This window comes from Gymnoscopelus braueri (assembly GCF_963280865.1).
Source record: "Gymnoscopelus braueri genome assembly, chromosome: 8".
NCBI classification, from domain to species: Eukaryota; Metazoa; Chordata; class Actinopteri; order Myctophiformes; family Myctophidae; genus Gymnoscopelus; species Gymnoscopelus braueri.
The window spans coordinates 15,462,903-15,485,936 of record NC_137609.1 but is presented as its reverse complement, the minus strand read 5'-3'; the positions used below and the strand labels follow the sequence as shown (position 1 = coordinate 15,485,936).

Here is a 23,034-nt window from a genome sequence, read left to right as displayed (position 1 = left end):
GATGACTCTGCACTCTCCAACTCTTGTTCTTTAAAATAATAACGACAACTATTTTAACAGGACTTCATGAGAGGGCCCAGTAGAGGAGGTATATGTAAATATATTACATCCATGGCAGAGGTGGGTAACCACATCCATGCCCACATCCATGGCAGCAGCAAAAGTCACCACACAGACTCACCCAATCAAAACAAGTTAGCAGGGCAGGCCCTTGCCTCTCTCAATGCATGGTGCGTTTAGGTCCCCTGGTAAATCAGAAACTGCAAGGAGTTCGACATTCCAGAACAGATGTCAGTAAGTGATCATTATTCAACCCAACTCCTGTGACTTAATCACGTTAGGAATTGTGCAGTAAAATGCAAGTTCATAACTTAAAGTCCATTATCACAACTGTTGGGTATGTAGCTAGCTAGATAACATTAACCTACTGCCTGTGTGTTTAAAGGAGTAGTTCATCCCGAAAAAACACCCCACATGAAGCCTTGAATTCATGAAGATTTTTTTGTTGTAGTCGCATTCCTAAATCAATAATTTGATGACTGGCACAGTCTCCGCTACTGAGTCTCCCATTGACCGATGACCCGGGCCGGTCATCAAAGTATTGGCTCAGGAATGCACAAAGAAACAAAAGAATCTCCATGAATTTGTGTGAACTACTCATGCATGGGGTTCTCATCTTAAACAAGCTGCGTGCATAATGAGTCTTCCAGTTTAGTAGACCTTGCATTGTGAATTTGTACTTCCATGTACTGTGATTCTCATGTCTTACTAAATAAAAGTACATCAATCAATCAAACTCCTTTAAGAGCACCTCAACTAGTTGAAATTGGCAATTTCTATACACCAAATGACACCAAATATAGCATACAAGTACGTAAAATAATACACACACACACACACACACGGTGTCGAAACTAGGAAGTAATTCAGAATTTACGAGGATTACACGAACGCACCATCATCGTAGACCTTGGAATTCTCCCGTTCTCCATCTTTCTACAGTTCTCCTTTTGCGGCAAAAACCAAGTCCAAGAAATAACCAACATTTCCCCCCAGAAAACCAGTCGACCAACAAGGCACACTCCCGGCACCTTCTGCGGCAGTTTAGCGTCGTTGAGACTATAAACAATGTGAGTATGTACCACCGCCCATTCACAGTTAACATGAATGGCCGTTCTGCTGTGCTAGCTGACAGGCTAATGTTAACCAACAAGCAGCATCTGAAGGCAGGAGGAGGCCGCTGCTTGACAGACAGCCAAGCATCATACGATACGGTGACATTTATCCCGCAAGGCAAGGACACTGAGCACGATCCGCTGATAAACGCTGGATAACATTGGTGTCGTTGCCACAATGACTGAGTCAGTGTGTCGTCTTTATTTAACATGTTAGTAACTTCTCCCGTTCAGTCAATGCACCGCCACCCGGCGCCTTTTACCGCAGGCTAGCGTCAGCTAACATCCGCGTCGCTTGCCAAGCGATGGAGTGCTTGGATAAATGACTGCATCAGGGCAGGGGAATTGTTGAAATCAGTTACTATCCTACTTCATTGTACAATTATTGTCTAAGTACCACCATTAAGGCTATGTTAGATCAGATTAGCCTTGGATCAAGATTATCATAGTTGTATTTGATCGATTCTGACATGTGCATGATGCGAAAGTAAAAGTCAGACTCGATAAAACACAACTATGATAGTCTCTTGATCCTTAAGGCTAAGATCATAGTGTAGCGAGCGACCCCGCTAAAGACCCGGCCGTAACTTGCTCCTTCATGGGAGCTAGCTCTCTTGGCGTTGCCTGTTACCTGCCGGGTCTGCCGAGCTGGAGATTGGGGTTTGATCCCAGCTCGGTGCGCGAAACGTTATATTGGTGTCAGAAGTGGGTTACAATATAGTCTTTACACAGCAGTGATTTGGGGTATAATGTGGTAGTTGATGGACACATTCCTTTGGGGAGAATAATAACACAGCATTATGTTAAGGTTTCCAGTAATTTATTAGACCATGTACGCTTCACTTGTCGGTTATTCATCCCGGGCACAATGTCAAACCTTTCATAATAGAAAAACAGTAATGGAAGTAAACAGAAAGCTGTACCTGATAGTGCAGGTTTGATTTAATCATATTAGAATTTGAATAATTTGAATGAAATGTAGGCTACCCTTTTGCTTTATGTCAAGAGAAGCAATGTGCATGTAGAAATGGAGTCTCTGTCAGCAGGCATGGAAAATGGGCTTTGGTTTGTTGGCTATAATGGATCTGTTTTGGGGGTGTTTAAAGGATTGGTAACACAGTATGGAACTCTGAATTGATTCCTTGGGTGTATACGCTTTCTGTGGTTGGCATGTCTGGTATGTGTGTATAATATTAGCCGTGGCTTATCTCTGAATAACAATTATTGTAATAATCATAATAAACTGCCTCAAATAACAACAACAATCTAATCTAAATGTAATAAATTCCCCACAGACAATCAGTCCCATGCTTATTGGCATTAGGTCCTAAAGCCTTGGCACTCTTAGCTGCATACCTATATGCTAGCCCTAGAATGTCTGTGATCTTACATACATTTCATGTATTCCAAATACACAGTCATAGATCACCCTCGCCGACGCGCTGTGTAGTCGCGATCTGCGCGGCCGTAAAAGTGCTCTAAACTCCGTCTGTACTCACCCAATAATTAATTCCTAAGACTTGGAGTCATATATTGTCCTCTAGTTTCATATCCATTTGAAAGTTCTGCCAGAAAACGTGTGTTTAGTCAAATATCTCCACTTTTCCACGAGCTGCACACGGACGACTTTCTGTACGGGCGAGGGGCCTGGAATGAGTGCAGGACTGAATATATGTAAACTTCCTTTAGGGCGCACAAATGTGTGGGACACACAATTGGCAGATGGAGTGATTCATTACCCCGCACCAATCATAAGCACCTGTCAATTGTGTGCCCCATTCGTTTGTGTTTCCCTGTGTCAATTTGTTATGACGTTTGTGATGACAAGAGGATGTTTGGGTAAATTCGGTCCTTCACTCAAGTCGTGCCCCTCGCCCGTACAGAAAGTCGTCAGTGTGCAGCTCGTGGAAAAGTGGAGATATTTGACTAAACACACTTTTTCTGGCAGAACTTTCAAATGGATATGAAACTAGAGGACAATATATGACTCCAAGTCTTAGGAATTAATTATTGGGTGAGTACAGATGGAGTTTAGAGCACTTTTACGGCCGCGCAGATCGTCACTACACAGCGCATCGGCGAGGGTGATCTATGACTGTGTATTTGGAATACATGAAATGTATGTAAGATCACAGACATTCTAGGGCTAACCTATATGCATATGATCTATTCCAAAGCTGCAGGGATCTTCTGTACCAGCCAAGTCGACAGTGAAAATATAACCTCCACTTTTAAGTTTGTATAGGCTGCTGCTAGCTATACTCAAAATATTAGAATATAAAACATAGAATAAGTCAATCATTTAACATTAACGATAACGTTTGACTGACTGCACTCTGCAGAGAAAAGTGTTATCAAAGAAATGAATGGATGTCTTTGTCTGGATTCTTTAAATTTGTCTCTTGATCTACAGTACCAGTAAATCAAAAACACATGGTTGCCCACCTCTGTTATATATTGTCCTTTGGACCAATTACAATGTCATAATGATTGCATAGTTATAGCATTACAAGTTATTAATCCAGTAACGCCACATAACACCCTTGGTCGACATTTGTAACTTGTTTGTTAATCTGGTAAATCTTCCACCATGGCATTTCGTGTGAATGGTCCAGAGTTTAAATATTAGTGAAAATTGGTCAACTTGTATTTAATTGTGATTGGTGTGGTGGTGTTTGCCTGAGCATGGCCTGTCAAATCATACATTTTTAGTATTGTAACATAAGCTAACAGTGATCTCAACAGGGCGACTTCCAGCTTCTATTTTGTATATGCACCAAATTTACTGCATGATATTGAATGACCAAATGGATAGGTTTCATGCTATATTAGACTTCAGGGAGCCCTATATTGGGATTTGCTTTGTTTTGGATGCTGTGCATGTTAGTCCACACTGAGTCTGTTGAAGATCATCAGTTTTATATACATGGTCCATTACATTGTTTAATTTCAGTTCTTCTATTAAATGCACAGGGTTTGTCTTTCATACTGTATTAATTATGTACATTTCTATTTAACAGATTTGAAGGTCCACAGTCATGACTGACTCCAAATACTTCACGACAAACAAAAAAGGTGAGCACTGAGGACAGATGGACAGAATGGTGGCATGCTAACCCAGTAAAATATTATGGGTGAATTATACTTGGTTGTGCACCAGTGTCACACACCGAAAATATCCAAATTACAGCTCACAACATGTCACAGCGTCGTGAGCTTGTAGAGCTGCCATTTTTGGCACGCAACTTGTTAGTCAGTGCCATGGCTAGTCAGAACACACCTAAGTGGTTCTCTCAAGTGATAATGAGAGAACCACTTATGGCTTGAATTACATAATTTCACGCCAAAGCGGGATGTTATGTTGAAAGTGGTTAACCAATAAAATGCATTAACCCATTAAGACCTGAGGCGATTCTTTAAAAAAATCAAAATCCTAACAGTTTTTTGAAAAAAAAATCAAAAAAAAAATATCACGATTTTTCAAAAATAGCAGATATACAAGCTCATAGCGCGGCACTCGGTGCCGCGCTATGAGCTTGTATATCTGCTATTTTTGAATAGCCAAAAACATCTAAAGTTACACAGATGCGTTCCAGGTATCAATGGGTTAAGCTTCTGGCAATAATTTTTTCTCATAAAAGTTAACTGTTTTGGGCATACACGTTTTCCACCCTAAGCAACCATATTTTGTATTTAAAAGATGGGGCAGAAACCATTTCTCACTTAGTTGCAGGGGAATAGCTTGAAAAAAGCCTGTAGCCTAATATTATTGTGACTCACTGTGTGAATCTGTGTGTGCACTTCAGGTGCACAACAGGCATTTATAGTACGGTGTTGTACTGTGCTGCAGAGCATGTAATTTTACACATTTTCCTTAGATGGTACAAGGCATCCCATGGCCTGATTTCTGAGATATTTTGGTTTTAAAGTAAACGGAGGAGGAGCTGTGTAACATGTCTCCTGTGCAGGGATCAGGTGATCGTGAAGGATATTAAAACAAAGAATAAAAGTCACATTCTCAGTGGTTCAACACATTGTCAATGATTGATTACATCTTCCACCTGCACAAGCCAAAGAAGTTGACAAATGTGAAGCAAATTCACATTGGAAACTTTATGGCCATTTGTGTTTTATTTTACATACACACTGTGGTTTACATGGGAACTGAAAAGGATGAATGCTTGTTAAAGTAAATTTATTTGCTATATTTTATTTGTAGGGATAGAGACAATACTTCTACAGTATTGGATCTTCATTTCTTTATCAGATTGTTATCTGTTTGATAGATGAACTTTTTCATTTTGCTACTATAGAACTTTGGACTTTAGACTTATTGTCCGTGATATTTATAGTCCAGTTTTATTCCTGTAATCTTTGCAGAAATAGACAATTTGAATAGATTATTTTATTAGCTATTATTCTGTTGATTACTTTTTTGATTAATCAAATAAACTTGAAGCACAACGATTTTTTTTTTAATATGAATGAATCGACGCAAAAACATTCTAATAGATTTTTTCTTTATAATTGACTAAATTGATGAGTCAGATCAACACCTTAAGCCCTATTGTATACTTTGTTGTACATAGTGTCATAGCTGATTTACAAGCTTCCGACTTGCCGATCGTGTGAGCTTGTAGATTTGCAACTTTTGAACTTTTGGGGGGTAAACAAGGTTTCCACCAAAATGTATTTTATAAAAAATATAATTTTAATAATGTTATTAATTGTTGCACTCCTACTTGATTTCACAAGAGGTTTTATTTGCATGCCCCTTTCCTGATTGGGTCAGATAAACACGATTTTACTTTATATTGCTTAGTAGCCTATATACTACTGGTACTATTTATACTGTACTTACATGGGGTTCCTCCTCCAGGGGAGATCTTTGAGCTGAAGGCAGAACTGAACAATGAGAAGAAGGAGAAAAGGAAGGAGGCAGTGAAGAAGGTCATTGCTGCCATGACCGTGGGCAAGGATGTCAGGTACTGTACGAAACACTTCAGGCTCACACATTCACCCATTTTCTATTTCTCAGTGTCTTCCTAGTGAGGATATTTTAGTGTGACATAATTTTTTAATGAAATGTCTTGAAGGTGATTTTTGACAGAGACGTCATCCTCTGCCCTCAGCTCCTTGTTTCCAGATGTGGTGAACTGCATGCAGACTGACAACCTGGAGTTGAAGAAGCTGGTCTATCTTTACTTAATGAACTACGCCAAGAGCCAGCCTGATATGGCCATCATGGCAGTCAACAGCTTTGTCAAGGCAAGACCCCACACTGTCTGACTGTTTGTTGAGCCTTGCAATTGTTTGAGTTTTAACTTGTGAAATGTGTCTATATGCAAGATGGTAATTAGAATAACACTATGGTAAATGGTAAATGGTGCATTTATATAGCGCTTTTATCCAAAGCGCTTTACATAGATTGTGCATTACATCCACCCATTCACACACATTCACTGCTCATCGGGAGAAATTATGGGTTCAGTGTCTTGCTCAAGGACACTTCGACACTAACTCTGGGGGAGCCCGGGATCGAACTGGTTCACTTTACCCGGCCACTAGTGATGAGCGGGCCGACCCGTAACCCGTGGGTCAACCCGCGGCGCGGGTGGTCGAGTCAGGATTTCAGAGGCAATTATGCGGGCTGCGGGTGAGCGGGTCAGCCGCTCTCACACGCAAAAAAAAAATCAAAAAACATATTTTGAACAACATGCTTGTTTATTTAGCCCATGACAATGTTGTGCTACTGTAGACATTTAAAGCGACTTTGGGTACTTAAAAGAGCGCTATATAATATATATATATATATTCCCTCCGCGGGTCGCGGGGCGGGTTGAGCCATAGATTTATATATGGGTTCGCTGGGCGGGTTGAGGCGGGTTGGGTTCCGTGGCGGGTTGGGGCGGGGCGGGTCATGAAAAAACCCGACCCGCACATCACTACCGGCCATTCTACCCCTGAGTGGCTCCCATAGCCACCCAGAAAGTGAATTAATTTGTCTAACCATTGTCCTCTCTGCCAATACGCAGGACTGCGAGGACCCCAACCCCCTGATCCGTGCTCTGGCCGTGCGCACCATGGGTTGCATCCGGGTGGATAAGATCACAGAGTACCTCTGTGAACCTCTGAGGAAATGTCTGAAGGACGAGGACCCGTATGTGAGGAAGACAGCAGCTGTGTGCGTGGCCAAACTCCATGACATCAATGCCCAGATGGTGGAAGACCAGGGCTTCCTGGACTCTTTAAGAGACCTCATTGCTGACTCCAACCCCATGGTACGTATGTACAAGGATGATGCAATGTAAGGACCAGAACGATATTCGTCAGGCTCACTTGTGTAGACTGTTCTGGCCATAACAGCGCATTTATGGAAGCTTAATTTAGTCGTTCCAGTTTTTTTTTTTTTCTTGGCTATTTGTAGTTTGTTTTGGTCCTGCACCTGTACCTGATTTAGGCTTGGATAGGCACACTACTTCTTTTACATAGGTACTAGGATGTCTATAAGTGGGTCTGTTCATCTGTCTGTGTGTTTGTCTGTCCAGATTTCTAGTCAAGCTGTACGCCAACTGAACACACTCAGAATGGAGGGCACTTACTGTATTTGACTGCATTTGCTTTTTATCCCCTAAACAATTAAATAAACCCTGAGGATTTGACTGACTTGGTGCATACTTCCATCCTCTAGGTTGTAGCCAATGCTGTGGCAGCACTGTCCGAGATCAGTGAGTCCCACCCGAACAGCAACCTCCTGGACCTGAATCCCCAGAATATCAACAAGTTGTTGACAGCCCTCAATGAGTGCACGGAGTGGGGCCAGATCTTCATCCTGGACTGCCTGTCCAACTACAACCCTAAGGATGAAAGAGAGGCTCAAAGGTAATATTTAGATTAAATTGACCATGCAAATGATAGTTTCTCCTCATCATACCTGTACTATGACCAGGGATGTAGAAGTCACACTACAAGACAAAGGCAGGGACTGATGTCCTCTGTGAAGTATTTTATTTATTGTTGTTGATCACCACCACTGGAGTAACTCTAACGATGGTACCAAAGCATCCACTGTTATCCCCTCATTGCAATTGAATTGATCAATTGATTGAGGATGTGTAACTACCAAGGTATGCCACATCAGTGATACACCATTTTAGGGTGCACCAATATCACTTCATGTCTGAGCATGAATCATCAATTTTTGTGTACTCGCTGATGCAGAGTTTGAGTATATTGCAGAATTCAGAATTTCCTCCGCCGAAGTCCCTCTGGGTTAAGGCAACTCTTAAACACAGCTCTTGTGTCAAAGAACCTGTCATTTAATAATAGAGAATGCTGTTATGGAGAGGGATACTTACATTGGATTGTAATGATTTCCTTTGTTCCTCCGCGTCCTCAAAAAGCATCTGTGAGCGCGTGACCCCTCGGTTGTCTCACGCCAACTCGGCGGTGGTGCTGTCTGCGGTCAAGGTGCTGATGAAGTTCCTGGAGCTGCTGCCCAAAGACTCTGACTACTACAACACCCTGCTGAAGAAGCTGTCCCCACCGCTGGTCACCCTGCTCTCTGGAGAGCCAGAGGTCCAGTATGTGGCCCTGAGGAACATCAACCTCATCGTCCAGAAAAGGTAAGGCAATTAACACATTAGGCAATTAACTTAAGCGAAAGTATATCGAAACCAATATATAGAACCAATAACTGACTTGTTATTGAATAATGGAGAAGCAAGGTTTTATTTTTATTTTATTTATTTATCAACATCATTGTCCTATTGTTTCTCCTAGGCCTGAGATCCTAAAGCAGGAGATCAAGGTGTTCTTCGTCAAGTACAACGATCCCATCTATGTCAAACTGGAGAAGCTGGATATTATGATCCGCCTGGCCTCACAGGCCAACATAGCCCAGGTACCATTGTGCTTCTAGTGCTTATTTAACCCATTCAATCCGGGAAAGCATACTGTGTCATTTTTGTTTTTTAGCTATAGCCATTATTATATACTTTGGGCTATTCAAAATTATATGTATTTGTCCGCGGAGTGGACCCCCCCATCTCAAATTGTTTTGTTCCAGGGACCCCCCCAGAAGCAAAGATTTGAGTTAAAAATGTATATATATATTCAAAGATTTGCACACCTTTTCTCGATTTCTTATTAAAAAATAGCAGATCTACAAGCTCATAGCGCGGCACTCGGTGTCACTCTATGAGCACATTCTTAAAATGACACAGATGCGTTCCCGGTCTTAATGGATTAATTTAAGGGTTAAGTCACTTTTGTGTGACGCTGTAGTATGATGAGAAGGGTGTTAATTTACCAACAAAACAGAAAAAGTTAGAATAGAATATACAGCAACGATATCTTGTATATTGTAGATCGGTCATCGTTGCAATTACTTCTCTCCATCAGGAGAGGGAGACAAAGGACATATAATTTGTAGCTTCAATGCTCATTGCTGTGCTCTCCATCCTCCAGGTGCTTGCTGAACTGAAGGAGTATGCCACAGAAGTTGATGTGGACTTTGTGCGCAAGGCAGTCAGAGCCATCGGGCGCTGTGCCATCAAAGTGGAGGTAATATTTAGTTACCTAAATATCAGTCATATTTAGTTGTGCGACACAACCGAGTATAAATCACTTAAGAAGTACCTTGCATTTAGTACAGTCTGACAATGTAGGATATAACAGGAAGCTGGACATCATTATATACATACACAGAAAATGCAGCTTTTTCCTTTCAGTTTTTTGCCTCCGTCCTCACAATAACATCATTTTTGTTCATCAGCTATTCCGTTTGTGTTTCCGTTAATTACCTACTTAAATAATTTGTAATACAAGGAGATCAAATGAAGTGTGTGCAGCATTCCTTGATTAGCAACATTTTGTATCAGATTTAACGGTTTAGCACATTTAAAAAAGAACATTCATTTAAAGTGGATCTGTACAGCCCTATTTTAGTAAATAAGTGTTTTATTACGATCACGTAGTTTGAACGGCCTCCAACTTTGGAATAGGAAACTGTTAATGCTAGTAAAGCACGTCAATATTAGGTGGGAGAAAGAACCTAGACAGTACAATACTCCTGAATAAGATAAGTTTATTGCTCATAGTGTGCAACTTGTCCGAGTAAGAATAGTAAAACGAGTACTACTGTACAATTATGCTTTGATTAATTGTATGCTATTATATTTATTTATTTGATTGTTTTTATACTTTTATTTCTCTGTGAATGCCTTTTTATGCCTTATGGAAAGGATTTTGAGTTGCCTTTGTGTATGAAATGTGCTGTAAATAAATTAGTTTAGAATGTTTTGAGTAAAATGACTTTGTAGATTTGGGGTATTATTACCTATAATTCTGTGTCTAGCTACACAGTTATAAAGACCATTAATTGAGTTTTAGTACGTGGTAGTCATTATTCTTGTGTAAATAATGACATTCTTAAAGCCTCACTATGGACAGTTGGACACACACAATTACATTTTATTCATTAAGAAAAAGTTACAATCTGTATGGTAGTGTATGTTAATACAATATAACAATTGGGGTGGTTGTATTTTGTCTCTCTGCTCTGCTATTGAGACGTTTAGATCGTGTCAATGGTCATGTCTCACCTAGACACAGGATCTGACACAAATTTTGAGCTGATGGTCAAGATTCAATTTATCTTCCGGGCAAGCAGGCCGGCTCTATTAGCTCAATGGTAAAAATGTCAGCACTTGCGCAGGAAACCGGGTTCAAATCCGGGATAGTAGAGGAAAGTTACATAGTGCTGCTTTAATTATGACAAATATAGAACTAATACATTACTAATAATCGTGCTAAAAAGTAACAGTTAATATGTGTACCTTTTTAAAATGAAGGTACACAAGATAGTTTATTTTCATTCTAACTTGTCTTTCACCCAACCCAGCAATCAGCTGAGCGCTGTGTGAGCACCCTGCTGGACCTGATCCAGACCAAGGTCAACTATGTGGTCCAGGAGGCTATCGTGGTCATCAGGGACATCTTCCGCAAGTACCCCAACAAGTAAGTGGACCAGCTGCCCGACACACCTTGATATCCTATTTGATTATATTATAGACTTGAACAATTTCTTAGGAACGTGGGATGTGCAAGAATGCAACACATTAAAACCCATTAAAACCGGGAAAGCATCTGTGTCATTTCAGAGTTTTGCGTTGACTATTCAAAAATAGCAGATATACAAGCTCACAGCACGTCACTTCGTGCCGCACTGTGAGCTTGTACATCTGCTATTTTTGAACATTTTTGAAAAATCTTGAAAGTGTGACAACTACTGATTGTCTACTACTACTTTAGAAGGCATTTGTAGAATTGGCAATGATGGGTTAACACTAAGCGGGCATTAGGGCCGTCTGACTCTGACCACCTCTTGTCTTTGCTCAGATACGAGAGCATCATCGCCACGCTGTGTGAGAACCTGGACTCCCTGGACGAGCCAGACGCTCGCGCCGCCATGATATGGATCGTGGGCGAGTACGCCGAGAGGATCGACAATGCCGACGAGCTGCTGGAGAGCTTCCTGGAGGGTTTCCATGATGAGAGCACCCAGGTGAGACCCATGGATGTGGAGCTGCTCCGTGTAACCAAAGAAGTCATGTCAACCTGGTTCAGTTGAATCATACTCTATTGAATTTGGTCAAATTGACTACTGTTTATACTGTGAATGACAATTAACTTCTGTATGTTGCGAATGGGTCTTTGTGACTTTCAGGTCCAGCTCACACTTCTCACTGCCATCGTCAAACTGTTCCTCAAGAAGCCGTCTGAAACCCAGGAACTGGTGCAGCAGGTCCTCAGCCTTGCCACTCAGGTGACACAGACACACACACACACTCACACTCACACACACGCTCATAATACACATGCACCTACAAACAGGTAGGGAAATGCCGACTATTGCTGGTAAGCTTGTCTACTCCGCCAGCCACTTTGACAGGTCATCAGTCATTCCTAGGAAGTCCTGTCAGGGCTGTCAATTCACTTTTATATTAGTGGCACTATAAGTGCATTGAAATTCGATGGCCAGCGCACATATTTGTCACAATTAAATGTTCATAGATTGCACTGTCATAAACTGAATGATAAAAATATAAACATCTCCTTTGGCACGCCTGCGCTTGTCTTCTCTGCAGGACTCCGACAACCCTGACCTGCGCGACAGGGGCTACATCTATTGGCGCCTGCTGTCTACCGACCCGGTGACGGCCAAGGAGGTGGTGCTGTCTGAGAAGCCCCTCATCTCGGAAGAGACGGACCTGATCGAGCCCACGCTGCTGGACGAGCTCATCTGCCACATCGGCTCACTGGCCTCTGTCTACCACAAGCCCCCCAACGCCTTTGTGGAAGGCAGCCACGGCATCCACCGCAAGCACCTCCCCATCCAGGGCCAGCACAGCAGGTCACTAGTCTACTTTGAAAAGCTTAATGTTTTCATGCCAGTTATGGGCGCAGTAGTTAATCGAACTAATCGAGTTAATAGATTATAAAAAGAAAAACGATTTTAATAAAATAAGCGATTTGGGGCAAAATAATCTGCTCCACACAGACAGAAGCACAGAGAATCCACCCTGTCGCTTTCTTGACGTATTTACAGTTTTCTTTTCTTTGCATTTTAAAAGCAAAAAAAGTTTTACAACAGGAATCCCAGGTGAGTAGCGAACTACGAGTTGTGTGTTGTGCTATTAAGATCGGTAGTTAGGATGACATGGTTGCACAGTGAAATAAAATATGGATTTTTGTATTAACCCAGCAGCCTGTGTGCATGTGTGTCAGTGTGCGCACTCCGCAAGTGAGCCCATAACCTGGGGGGTCTGTTACGAGTCAAACAGCCCCTCCAGTTGCCATAGGGTATTTTGCACGTTGCTTTCAGGTCTTGGGTGCCTTGGCTCAACCGGGGGTGTGTGTGTGTGTGTGTGTGTGTGTGTGTGTGTGTGTAACGTTACCAGGCATGGATCTATCTGGGATGCACTGGGTTAGAATCTGACAAGGATTCTGTGTTTTCTGCTGTACTAATAGACTACTAAAGTGTGTTGTAATTATGTCGCACAGCTGAGGGATTCTAGGTCCAACCACGTTACAGCCAAATGCAATAGAGGAAGGAAAGGTTTGACTATAACAGCGTCCAACACTAATATTTACTGCTTGATTATATATAAACTATGCACTACCAACATGGATGTCAGTGTTTCCGTGTGTGTGCATGACATGAGTGCCTCTTAGCTTTGACGAAAAGTAACCCAGTCCGCATGAAGTCGCATTTTGACCAATCAGGCCCGTTCATGCCTGAATGGGGGTGCTAGAGGCTACATCGTAGGGGCCCTCTAATGGTTAGGGTTCATCCACCATGATCAGAAAGTGTGCTCCTCCTTTTTTTCTTTTGTAAGTGGCAAACAGGATCCAAAATTCCCATTAATCCCCCCCCCCCCCCCAAAAGAAAAAAGAAAACCTGACGTATTCCAAAAGCCTTGAATTTGACTCCAGCATTACTGAGATCTGCAGAAGAAGAAATAGGACAGGGCAATATGTTGATATTATATCGATATCATTATATGAGACTGGGATTTTAGATAGCAAATTGTGACATGTTGTGAGATTATAGATCGGCTATTTTGGAAAATGTGTGAAAAATGTAAAAGAAAATTATTTGTCACAATACAATATTATCATCGCACTTCCATATCACCCATCCCTAAGTAGAGATGGGATCGACAACACAGGCGAGAGTCCCGTGAGTGGAGGGCCATCCGCTCCTACTATGGAACAACCAAGCGTCATCCCCAGCCAGGGTGACCTCCTGGGAGACTTGCTCAACTTGGACCTGGGACCTCCAGTCAACGTCCCCCAGGTATCCTCCATGCAGATGGGTGCCGTGGACCTTCTGGGAGGAGGCCTCGACAGTTTGGTGAGTCCCGGGAACACACGCTGGCATTGTATTTTTTGTCATGTTGCACACCATACTTAGAACATAATTATGTCAAGGAGCTGCTGTAAACCAGCACTACTGGGACTGAGGACCACCAGGTCATCTGCATACATCAGGTGGTTCACAAGTGTTTCATCAACCATGCAACCAGTATTAGATACAAAACAAATACACAACAAAACAAAAAAAGGTTTTGCAACTCACTTGTCAGTTTAAATTCAGTAAAATAAATCCAAGATAAGCTAAGTTTCATAAGAGCATTAAGAATAAAAATAAATCACTCTACTGCATTTTTTAAAATCAAGTCTTGTTGGTATTTTGTATACTCAAGAATATAACGAGCACATTAATTCTAGATGATCTGCAACCAGCTGTGGATTTGTCAAGAGGTTGCACACTAACCAATCATAGCACAGGCTATGGGATTTATACCCTGTAAATCAGAACTCAAGTCGATTCTGGTGTGCACACTGAGCTGTGACACAGTGCAAATGTACTGTATCTACTCCAAATGATAGGTGTGAAACTATTTGCCATGTGATTTACATCACCTGATCTCAGAGGTGTTTTCAAAAAGCACAGTAAAATTGTGGTAGTTTGTGATTGCAGACATGATTGATACCCGCCTACGGCTTATACACCACAACAAGGAAGGAGCCAGACAAAAAAATGTACAGCTCCCATGCATGAACGACACGTTACCACAGGAAGGTTCTCTAGGGGAGGATTAGATTAGGGTACGCAGGTGGGCTACAGTATATTCAGTAGATATAACAATGCAGAAGGTTAACATTTTAAATCTGGTTTCTATTAGGATTTCTTTAATAAATAACAACAAATAATCTTAATACAAAGAGTTATTGACTCTTGACAGTTCACAAACTTCTATCATTTGACAACTAGCTCACTCACACCGCAGTACTAATATATTTTGATTATCTTCCATTTCCACCTTTAACATTCAGGTTTTGGTTTCTCCAAACTGATGGAACAGCTTGAACAGATTTGTACTCTTATCCTCATGTCTTAACAATATGTGGAGGTGATGTTTTCCCATGAGGTGAGGGTCCCTCCTAATGGTGGTTTGCTGTTGCTAAGTACGTCTCCCTGTCTGTCTGTCTGTCTCTGTTATCCATCTGTCCTGTCTTTTTGTTTTGGACACTGGCTATGGGCGCCTCTCTTCTCACTCTCTCCTGTAGCTCGGGGGAGACCTGGGCGGAGGTGTTGGGGGAAGTCCAGCAGTAAGTTGAGCCCTTTCGTTAAGCCGCCTGCTCGCCTATCTGCATGCTGCATGCTTTTAGTTTCTAGCCTTGAACTTAACCCACCAAAGACAGCCACCCTAGGGAGCTGAATGACCTAATGTAGTGTCACTCTAGTCACGCATGCCTCACCTTTTGGCCTTCCATGGCATTTGATTGGGGTGTGGGGACCTGACAGGGAAGTTATTAATGTCAGTATGGGATTGGTGCTTGGGCTGATCAGTGAAAGTAGTCAAATTTTAAATGCACAGTAGCTCACCAGACGCTTGTCAACAATGCAGATTCTTTTAACTTGAATGATCCAATTTCTTTCAGATCCTCTCAGTAGCTTGAAATCTCCGGTGTGCCAGTCAAGCACATTGAAGGTAACTTTGTGATGCTGACATTTGGTGTGTGTTGTCTGTTGATTCAGGTGGGACAGAACTTTATCCCCTCGTCTGTCCCCAACACATTTGCACCCTCTCCCACGCCAGCACCTGCAGCAGCAGCCAGCAGCAGCGGTCTCAACGATCTGTTTGAGCTTTCCACAGGCATGGCCATCACCACTGGAGGCTACGCTGCACCCAAATCTGTGAGTTCACACAGCTATGATACAGTCACATGATTTTTTACAACATAAATGCAGGGGTGTGTTGCTAGCTGGTTGGATAGCGCGTCAGCCATGTATTTTGCAATGTCGGCTGGGGACATCAATTATTTTGCTTTGGTTAGGGTCTCTCTGCCCTTCATTTCTTTTTTCTCTACACTGTCCTGTCTGCATGGAAATGGTGCAATAAGAGTCTTTACTACCCAGCCCTCACATCTAGTAATGTAAAATGGCTGACTATGAAGGGGTTTTAATGTAAACTAACGTGTAAAAGTGTTTAATCACTGAACACTGATACTTCCTTGACCGGTGTGCCCCTGGGGTCTTTACTTGGCCTCCTCCTGTTTTCCCCCTCTACATCAAATCTCTTTGCCAAAAATAGCCCATCTACAAGCTCACAACAGTTTTTGCCGAATGTTCACCTATTATGTCATGCCCAGTATAGGGACACTAGGGTTCATGTGGTTAAGCAAGCAAAGTGTGGTTGTACGTTTGCAAGTTCACGATCCAATCAGAATCCCTGTTGTCATATGACACTAGATAGATTTTCATGAGTATTTCTTTGGTCTGTTTTACTAGGTGTGGCTGCCGGCAGTGAAAGCCAAGGGGCTAGAAATCTCTGGAACCTTCTCTCGCCGCCAAGGCCACATGTATATGGACATGACCTTTACCAATAAGGCACTGCAACATATGACCGACTTCGCTGTCCAGTTCAACAAGAATAGGTTTGTGTGCATAAAGTATCAGTAATATACAGTAGATGTAAAACAAACAATTTTTGGGGACTAACTGAAATGGCATTTTCCATCATCATGTAGTGTAGTTAACCTCTTCAGTCATTTATATGTCGACAAATAGCAAAAATAGCTGATCTACAAGCTCACAAGAGTCACACCCCATCCTGAAGGGTTGTGAGCTTGTAGATCAACTATTTTCGGTGTGTGACACTACTCTTACTGACACACACAGGAATATAACACAAAACCAACACCCCTCTTGCATAAGCATGAATATAATTTGACTACTCCAAACTCCGACAATAGTTGCAGATTGAAAGCCCATCTCTGATTGATTTTGTGGTTGCTTTTTGTGTCTAGTTTTGGGATGATACCTACTAGCCCTCTGCCCGTCCACACTCCACTGATGCCCAGTCAGAGCATTGAGCTCTCCCTTCCTCTCAACACCATCGGTCCTGTCATGAAGATGGACCCTCTCAATAATCTTCAGGTATGACACCAGCACTGGCCTGCCACATACACTTAGTTTATCAATTCACACGCAGAACATCATTTCTATGAAATAGGGTCAGGTTGGTAATTGTATATTTTATGTTATTCGTATAATGGGCAAAAGATACAATTTCCAATGAGTTGAGTCTTTGACACGCCAATCAGAGAGGTGTAGCAGCTAACAGGACATGAAAGGTAAAAAATTATGAAACAGAAAAGATTTAATGAATGTCAACACATTGTTAAACTAAGTAGCATGCACTCACCTTAGAACAAACAATTCAATGCAATGCAATGACACTGTGTCACATCGAACAAAAGCTGTCGCCATTGTGCAGTTTGTGTACTGTATGTGCATTATGAATGTAAGTAACGTCAAAATATTGGTGTGCATTTAAAACAAAGCCATCATAGTTGGCCTAATGTTATAAATGTCAATTTCATATAATGGTTTTGTTTACCACATCTACAGGTGGCAGTGAAGAACAACATAGATGTCTTCTACTTCAGTGGGCTTATTCCTCTCAATATATTCTTTGTAGAAGATGGAAAAATGGGTACGTCAAGTTTTCAGTGACACATATTTATTTTGATCATGCATTAAGAATGAAGTCATCCTCACCATAACATTTGTGCCAAACCGAAGGGTCCATATTCCCTTTGAATTAAAAGCACTGTTGTGTACCTGTTTGTTTAAAAATTCACTTTAACATTTTATTAATCTGCTAATCTTTTATTTATTTTTTTATTTTTATTTATAAAACTGGCATTTTAATGGAATTAGCTAGAACACAACCAAGAATCCTCAATCCGGACCCTTCTTAACCACTCTGAAGTCTATATTAAACCTAACTCTAAATACATAGTTACTATTGTTATTACTGAGGGGAAATGGTTTTGCCTTCTGCCTCATTCATTGCTCTCATTTTGTTGTCCCTTTCCTTTACAGAGCGCCAGGTGTTCCTAGCCACCTGGAAGGACATCCCCAACGAAAATGAGCTGCAGTACCAGATTAAGGAGTGTCATCTAAATGCAGGTATGTCTCTCAGATAGTCTGTATAGGAAATATCTAATGAGTGCGGGGCATAAGCAATAACCTTGTATATAGAATTTAGATAGAATGTCTACTTGCTGTCCTAATTACTTTGTAGTACATACTTGTTTTATTAGCATTTTAATTAACAATTGTTTGAACAAACAATAGTTCTTATAGTGTTGCCAGTTGTTTTTGTTGCAGAGATGCTTAACAATGATGGACAATCAGGGATCCCTGTAGTCAGAAACCATCTTGATTTAGTTTGTCTTCTGTTCTCTCTCCATCCACATGCATGTCTTGGTGACCTTTCACTTCTCCTCTGCCTGAAGGAGCCCTCAAACCCCCTCCTTTCAGAAGCTTCTCATAATCCTGCTAGTGTTTATCCTAACAACTGAGTGGATGGCAACGCAATGGCTGCAGCTCTTAGAAGTCTTGCTATAGCACATAACCACAGAACAACAATGGCTCCACAGTCCACAGTCAGGTTTTCTGGTAGTTGTAGCATGTGTGGTTGAAATCCCATTAGACCAGTGCTGTGTCTCAAATCCCACTAGAACAGTGATGTAATCCCACTAGACCAGTCATTTGAGTCAGACTAGTCCCCAAATAGTGTCAGTCTCACATACACTGTAAAAACCTGAGTATTAATTTAACTCATGGAATTTTAAACGTTACCAGTTGTACACTCTTCCGATTTAAATCAACACAGTACAATTTATGGTATATATATTCTCCATAGCATATACACAGTAATAAGCATTATCTCCATACTTTCACATGAGTGAATGAGTAACACTCAACCCTTCATCAGTACCCACCTTTGAAGCAAGGCACCTAAACCCCAACTGCTCCAGTAGGGTTGTACTGGGAAACTTAGGTGTGGATGTGTGTGCTTTAACCAGCTAGTGTATGTATTTGAATTAAACCTATGTTACCACGTTCTAACAATGAAGACTTTGTCAGAGTAGATTATGGATTGAATGAAATGGGGGAGCAGACAAGTTGTATCCAGTGCATACACTAAAGTGAATGTAAAAGTGTTTGACGAATGTATTGCGGAGTTTCCCCAATGATCCTTTCCTTTTTATTTTTCTAATTTTTTTAATCACATTGCAAGCCAGCAGCCATAGAAAAAACTGAACGCTTAATACATTTATTTTAACAAGCTTTTTTTCACATTCCGCTGAGCTGCTCTTTTCTAGCATGCTGGTTAGGTAAAGTGTGGTTGTCATTATTGAGGCAAGGTGACAGTCCGCCTCATTTATACTTGGTTGCGCGTTGTGCACCGAAAATAGCAGATCTACCAGCTCACAGTGCGTCACCCCTCGACAACGTTGTGAGCTTGCAGATCTGCTATTTATAAGTATAAATCAGGCTTTAGTCTCTGTGAGTCAATAAAGGTACATAACCAGGAGCAGAAGGATTCTTAATGAGTGCCAGTATTGAATCGTTGACTCTGGTCTTGTAGATACTGTGTCGGGGAAGCTGCAGAGCAACAATATCTACACTATTGCCAAGAGGAACGTGGAGGGACAGGACATGCTCTACCAGTCCCTCAAACTCACCAATGGCATCTGGATCTTGGCTGAGCTCCGAATTCAGCCCGGCAATCCCAACTACACGGTAAGGGATCCACCTTTGTTTGGGTGCTGACATCTTCTCAACAGCTGTCATTTCTGGGAAGGGGACAGACAATATATAACTTACAATGCCAAGGGACACTAGGTGATGGTCGTTTGTCAGTTTATCATTTAGTGTCCACTTTCCATCATCAAAGTTGCTCACTTCACGAAACCCATTTTTAGACCTTTCAATTACTTGATGCTTTGATTGTGTCTATTGCTTTATTTATTGCACTTTCTCTTTATTTTGAAAGATATTTAATTATTACTATTAGTAGCATTATGAAAGTGTGCTAATTTATATTCTTTCTTTTGGCCATAATCATAGTGTTTTTAAGTAATTATAGAGTTGTGGTACATTTTAGTAATGCATTATAATCACTGTTATAATGCATTATAGTGTGATTATAAGTTACTCTAAGTGTTCATTGTGTACTTTAAGTAAAGTTAAAAAATAGCATTAAATGTGTGAAAGAAAACACAAAAATTGATTGAAGTCATTAGTTTACTTTAAGCACTCCATTGACCACTTATAGTGTGATTATCATGTATTATCAAATTATTATGATTACAACTCATAATTATACTACACTATGATCCAGCAATTTTGAAGTTTTATAAAATGCTTCATATGATTATTGTTATTGTTATGATTATTGTTATAAAGCATTATGAATATTTATGAGTGAGTGCTTATAACTACATCATAGTGTTTTAACATATTTATAATGTAATTTAAACAAGGGTTTTATAGAAATTGTTTACCCAAATAACTATTGCGTGCTAGATAAAATTTGATTGCACACAGTTGGGCTCTTCTAACATAATAATACAAATATAAATACCTTGGATGTAAAAAGAAGTTTTCGGATTCTCACACCTTCTGATCTCTCTCTCTCTCTCTCTCTGTAGTTGTCATTGAAGTGCCGGGCCCCTGAGGTGTCCCAGTATGTCTACCAGGTGTACGACTCAGTCCTGAAGGCCTGAGCCCCTTCCTCGTCCTAATGCCACATTGCATCCTATATATCTCCCCTAAAAAAAAAGAAGAACATAGCAGAGTTGAGCTTTCTTTGATATTACAGGTGATTACCAAAACAAATTAAACTCAATGGTTAAGGAGGGATGCAATGCACATCAGCAGAACGTGGATAACTTCCTGTATGGTGAAGCACACTGTACATCTGCCGATGGCATTGATGTCTTCAAGCCATGTACAGTGTATACCAAATACAGAAAGAATATTATGGTAATGTCCCATGAGAGTTTTACACATTTGATTTGGGCGTTTCCTTTATTTTGGTACTTACCTGTATTACTCAGTGCACTTGTTCAGCACCCCACTCCAATATTTACCAATGTGAAACAAGTTATATCCCCCATTCCATCCTTAACTTAGATGTCTTAATGTTGTAAGACGTGATTGATGGTAAAACTCTAGTCAAGTGAAAAAAGATCATCTACAAAGCCATTGTTTTTGTTTTATTACTGTGAGATGCTCCTATTTCCTCTTGATTTATTTTTTTATACTTATTCTGGTTTTAATAGTACTTTAGATTGATCTCCATCCATTCTATAAATATTCCGTGAGTGACATCTGCTATGTTTTATTGAACACTTTGCTAACTGAATGAGTTTCAACGTGAAATGCAGCGAATACTACATGAGCCAATAATAACATGCCTATGGTGGAGTGATTGCCCTGATTTGTTTTTGGAACCACTCTACAAACCACTAATTAAGGCACGCTGTTACTGTATGCACACCAGTGCCATTCCCTTTTTGCATTTATTTGTCACTGTTTGCACATGAGTGCCATTCCTTTTTTTTGCATTTCTTTGTTATTGTTTGAACATCAGTGCCATTCCTTTTCTTGCATTTCTTTGTCATCCTTTGCACACCAGTGCCATTCCTTTTTGTGCTTATTTTTTCTTATGTTATTGTTTGCAAATCAGTGGCATTATGTTTATTGCTGCTGATAATTTCATGCCTCATCCTTGTTTTTTCGATTGCCCAGTCTACTGCAGCAACAGGTGCAGCTAGGTGTACAGTACAGTACAGTATGTAGCTATGTTTGTCATCCTATTCTTCCTGATTCTACCTCCATATATCTTTACTGGTTTTCATTTTGCAGTATCATTGTACCAGTTGTGAATAGGAAACATTCTACACGTTATAATGCACTATTAATGATTTCATCCCCTTTTCATTCTGATGCAGTTAATGTCGTACAGGCTAGATGGACACTCACATGGGCAAAATCAAACTACCAGGTCCAAATACTCACTCTAATGGTGTGTTCCCTATCTCCCAATATTTACATTGTTTGTAATCTGTGGTTATTGAATGTTAACACATTGTTAACACAAACACATGATTGTTTTCCTCTTCTGTCAACTTTTATCTGTCAATAAAAATATTAAATTCAAATGAATCTACAGTAGGCTGTAATCTAAATTAAGTTTGGCCGGTATTCCCTCCTCCATTGGTACTATTGAACATTGTGTACCGGATTTTCGTATTGGTACTGGTCTGAAATGTCAGTCAAAAAGGCTTGTGTGTATCACTTGTGTTAGTGACACCATTTACTTGTGCTTTTTGTGTATTAAGCTACTGTAAGCTGCTTGATTACTTAATTGAATTATTAAGTTGAATTACTTTATTGAATTATCACACCTCCAAAGCCTGATTTATTTTTAAACCACTTTCTCTTAACTTTACCACACAGTAGTAGCCTATATCTAAAATGGTAGCCAGCAATATAAAATGTCTAGAGAGAAATATCTTGGCATCTGATGAATAGTTGATTTTCTTTTTCTCCCAGTACAGTAAACAAGCCTGTTGTAGTTCATTCCTCATTTCAGACGTGTACACCCTTTTACTTCAATAAAGTGTCCCAATTTATATGTATCACAATGTGTGGACGACGCTCACTTTGTTTGTCTATAGTAGAGGTATGTTCAAATAGTATCACAATGATAATACCTGGCAGTGTTGGGGAACTTAATTTAAAATGTAATATTACATACATATATAATGAAAAGTAATCAGTTACATTGTAATTTATTTGCTAAGTATTTGCATTACTTTTGTGTTACTTTCACCTAACTAACATCCTTGATTGAAATGCATTGAAAGGACAAGGCATAACCATAGTTAAAAATCACACCCAATGTGAAGAGAGTGGTGC

General features: G+C 40.6%; 1 protein-coding gene across 2 annotated transcripts; it reads left to right on the top strand.

The window, feature by feature from the left end:
- The first annotated feature begins 934 nt into the window (after positions 1–934).
- On the top strand, positions 935–22,754 carry ap2b1 (adaptor related protein complex 2 subunit beta 1). Of its 2 annotated transcripts, XM_080436430.1 has the most exons (22): positions 935–1,130; positions 4,196–4,250; positions 6,055–6,160; positions 6,308–6,443; positions 7,211–7,456; positions 7,867–8,057; positions 8,579–8,800; positions 8,958–9,078; positions 9,645–9,740; positions 11,080–11,195; positions 11,577–11,742; positions 11,905–12,003; positions 12,326–12,591; positions 13,890–14,094; positions 15,315–15,356; positions 15,787–15,945; positions 16,540–16,685; positions 17,058–17,187; positions 17,662–17,746; positions 18,139–18,225; positions 19,694–19,848; positions 20,760–22,754. In XM_080436430.1, exons 2-22 carry the CDS (start codon positions 4,214–4,216, stop codon positions 20,832–20,834), a joined length of 2,886 nt encoding a protein of 961 aa, XP_080292556.1. In that variant the 5' UTR covers positions 935–1,130; positions 4,196–4,213; the 3' UTR covers positions 20,835–22,754. The 2 variants fall into 2 exon arrangements, with proteins under 2 accessions (XP_080292556.1, XP_080292557.1); XM_080436431.1 differs by lacking the exon at positions 15,315–15,356.
- Positions 22,755–23,034: the final 280 nt, after the last annotated feature.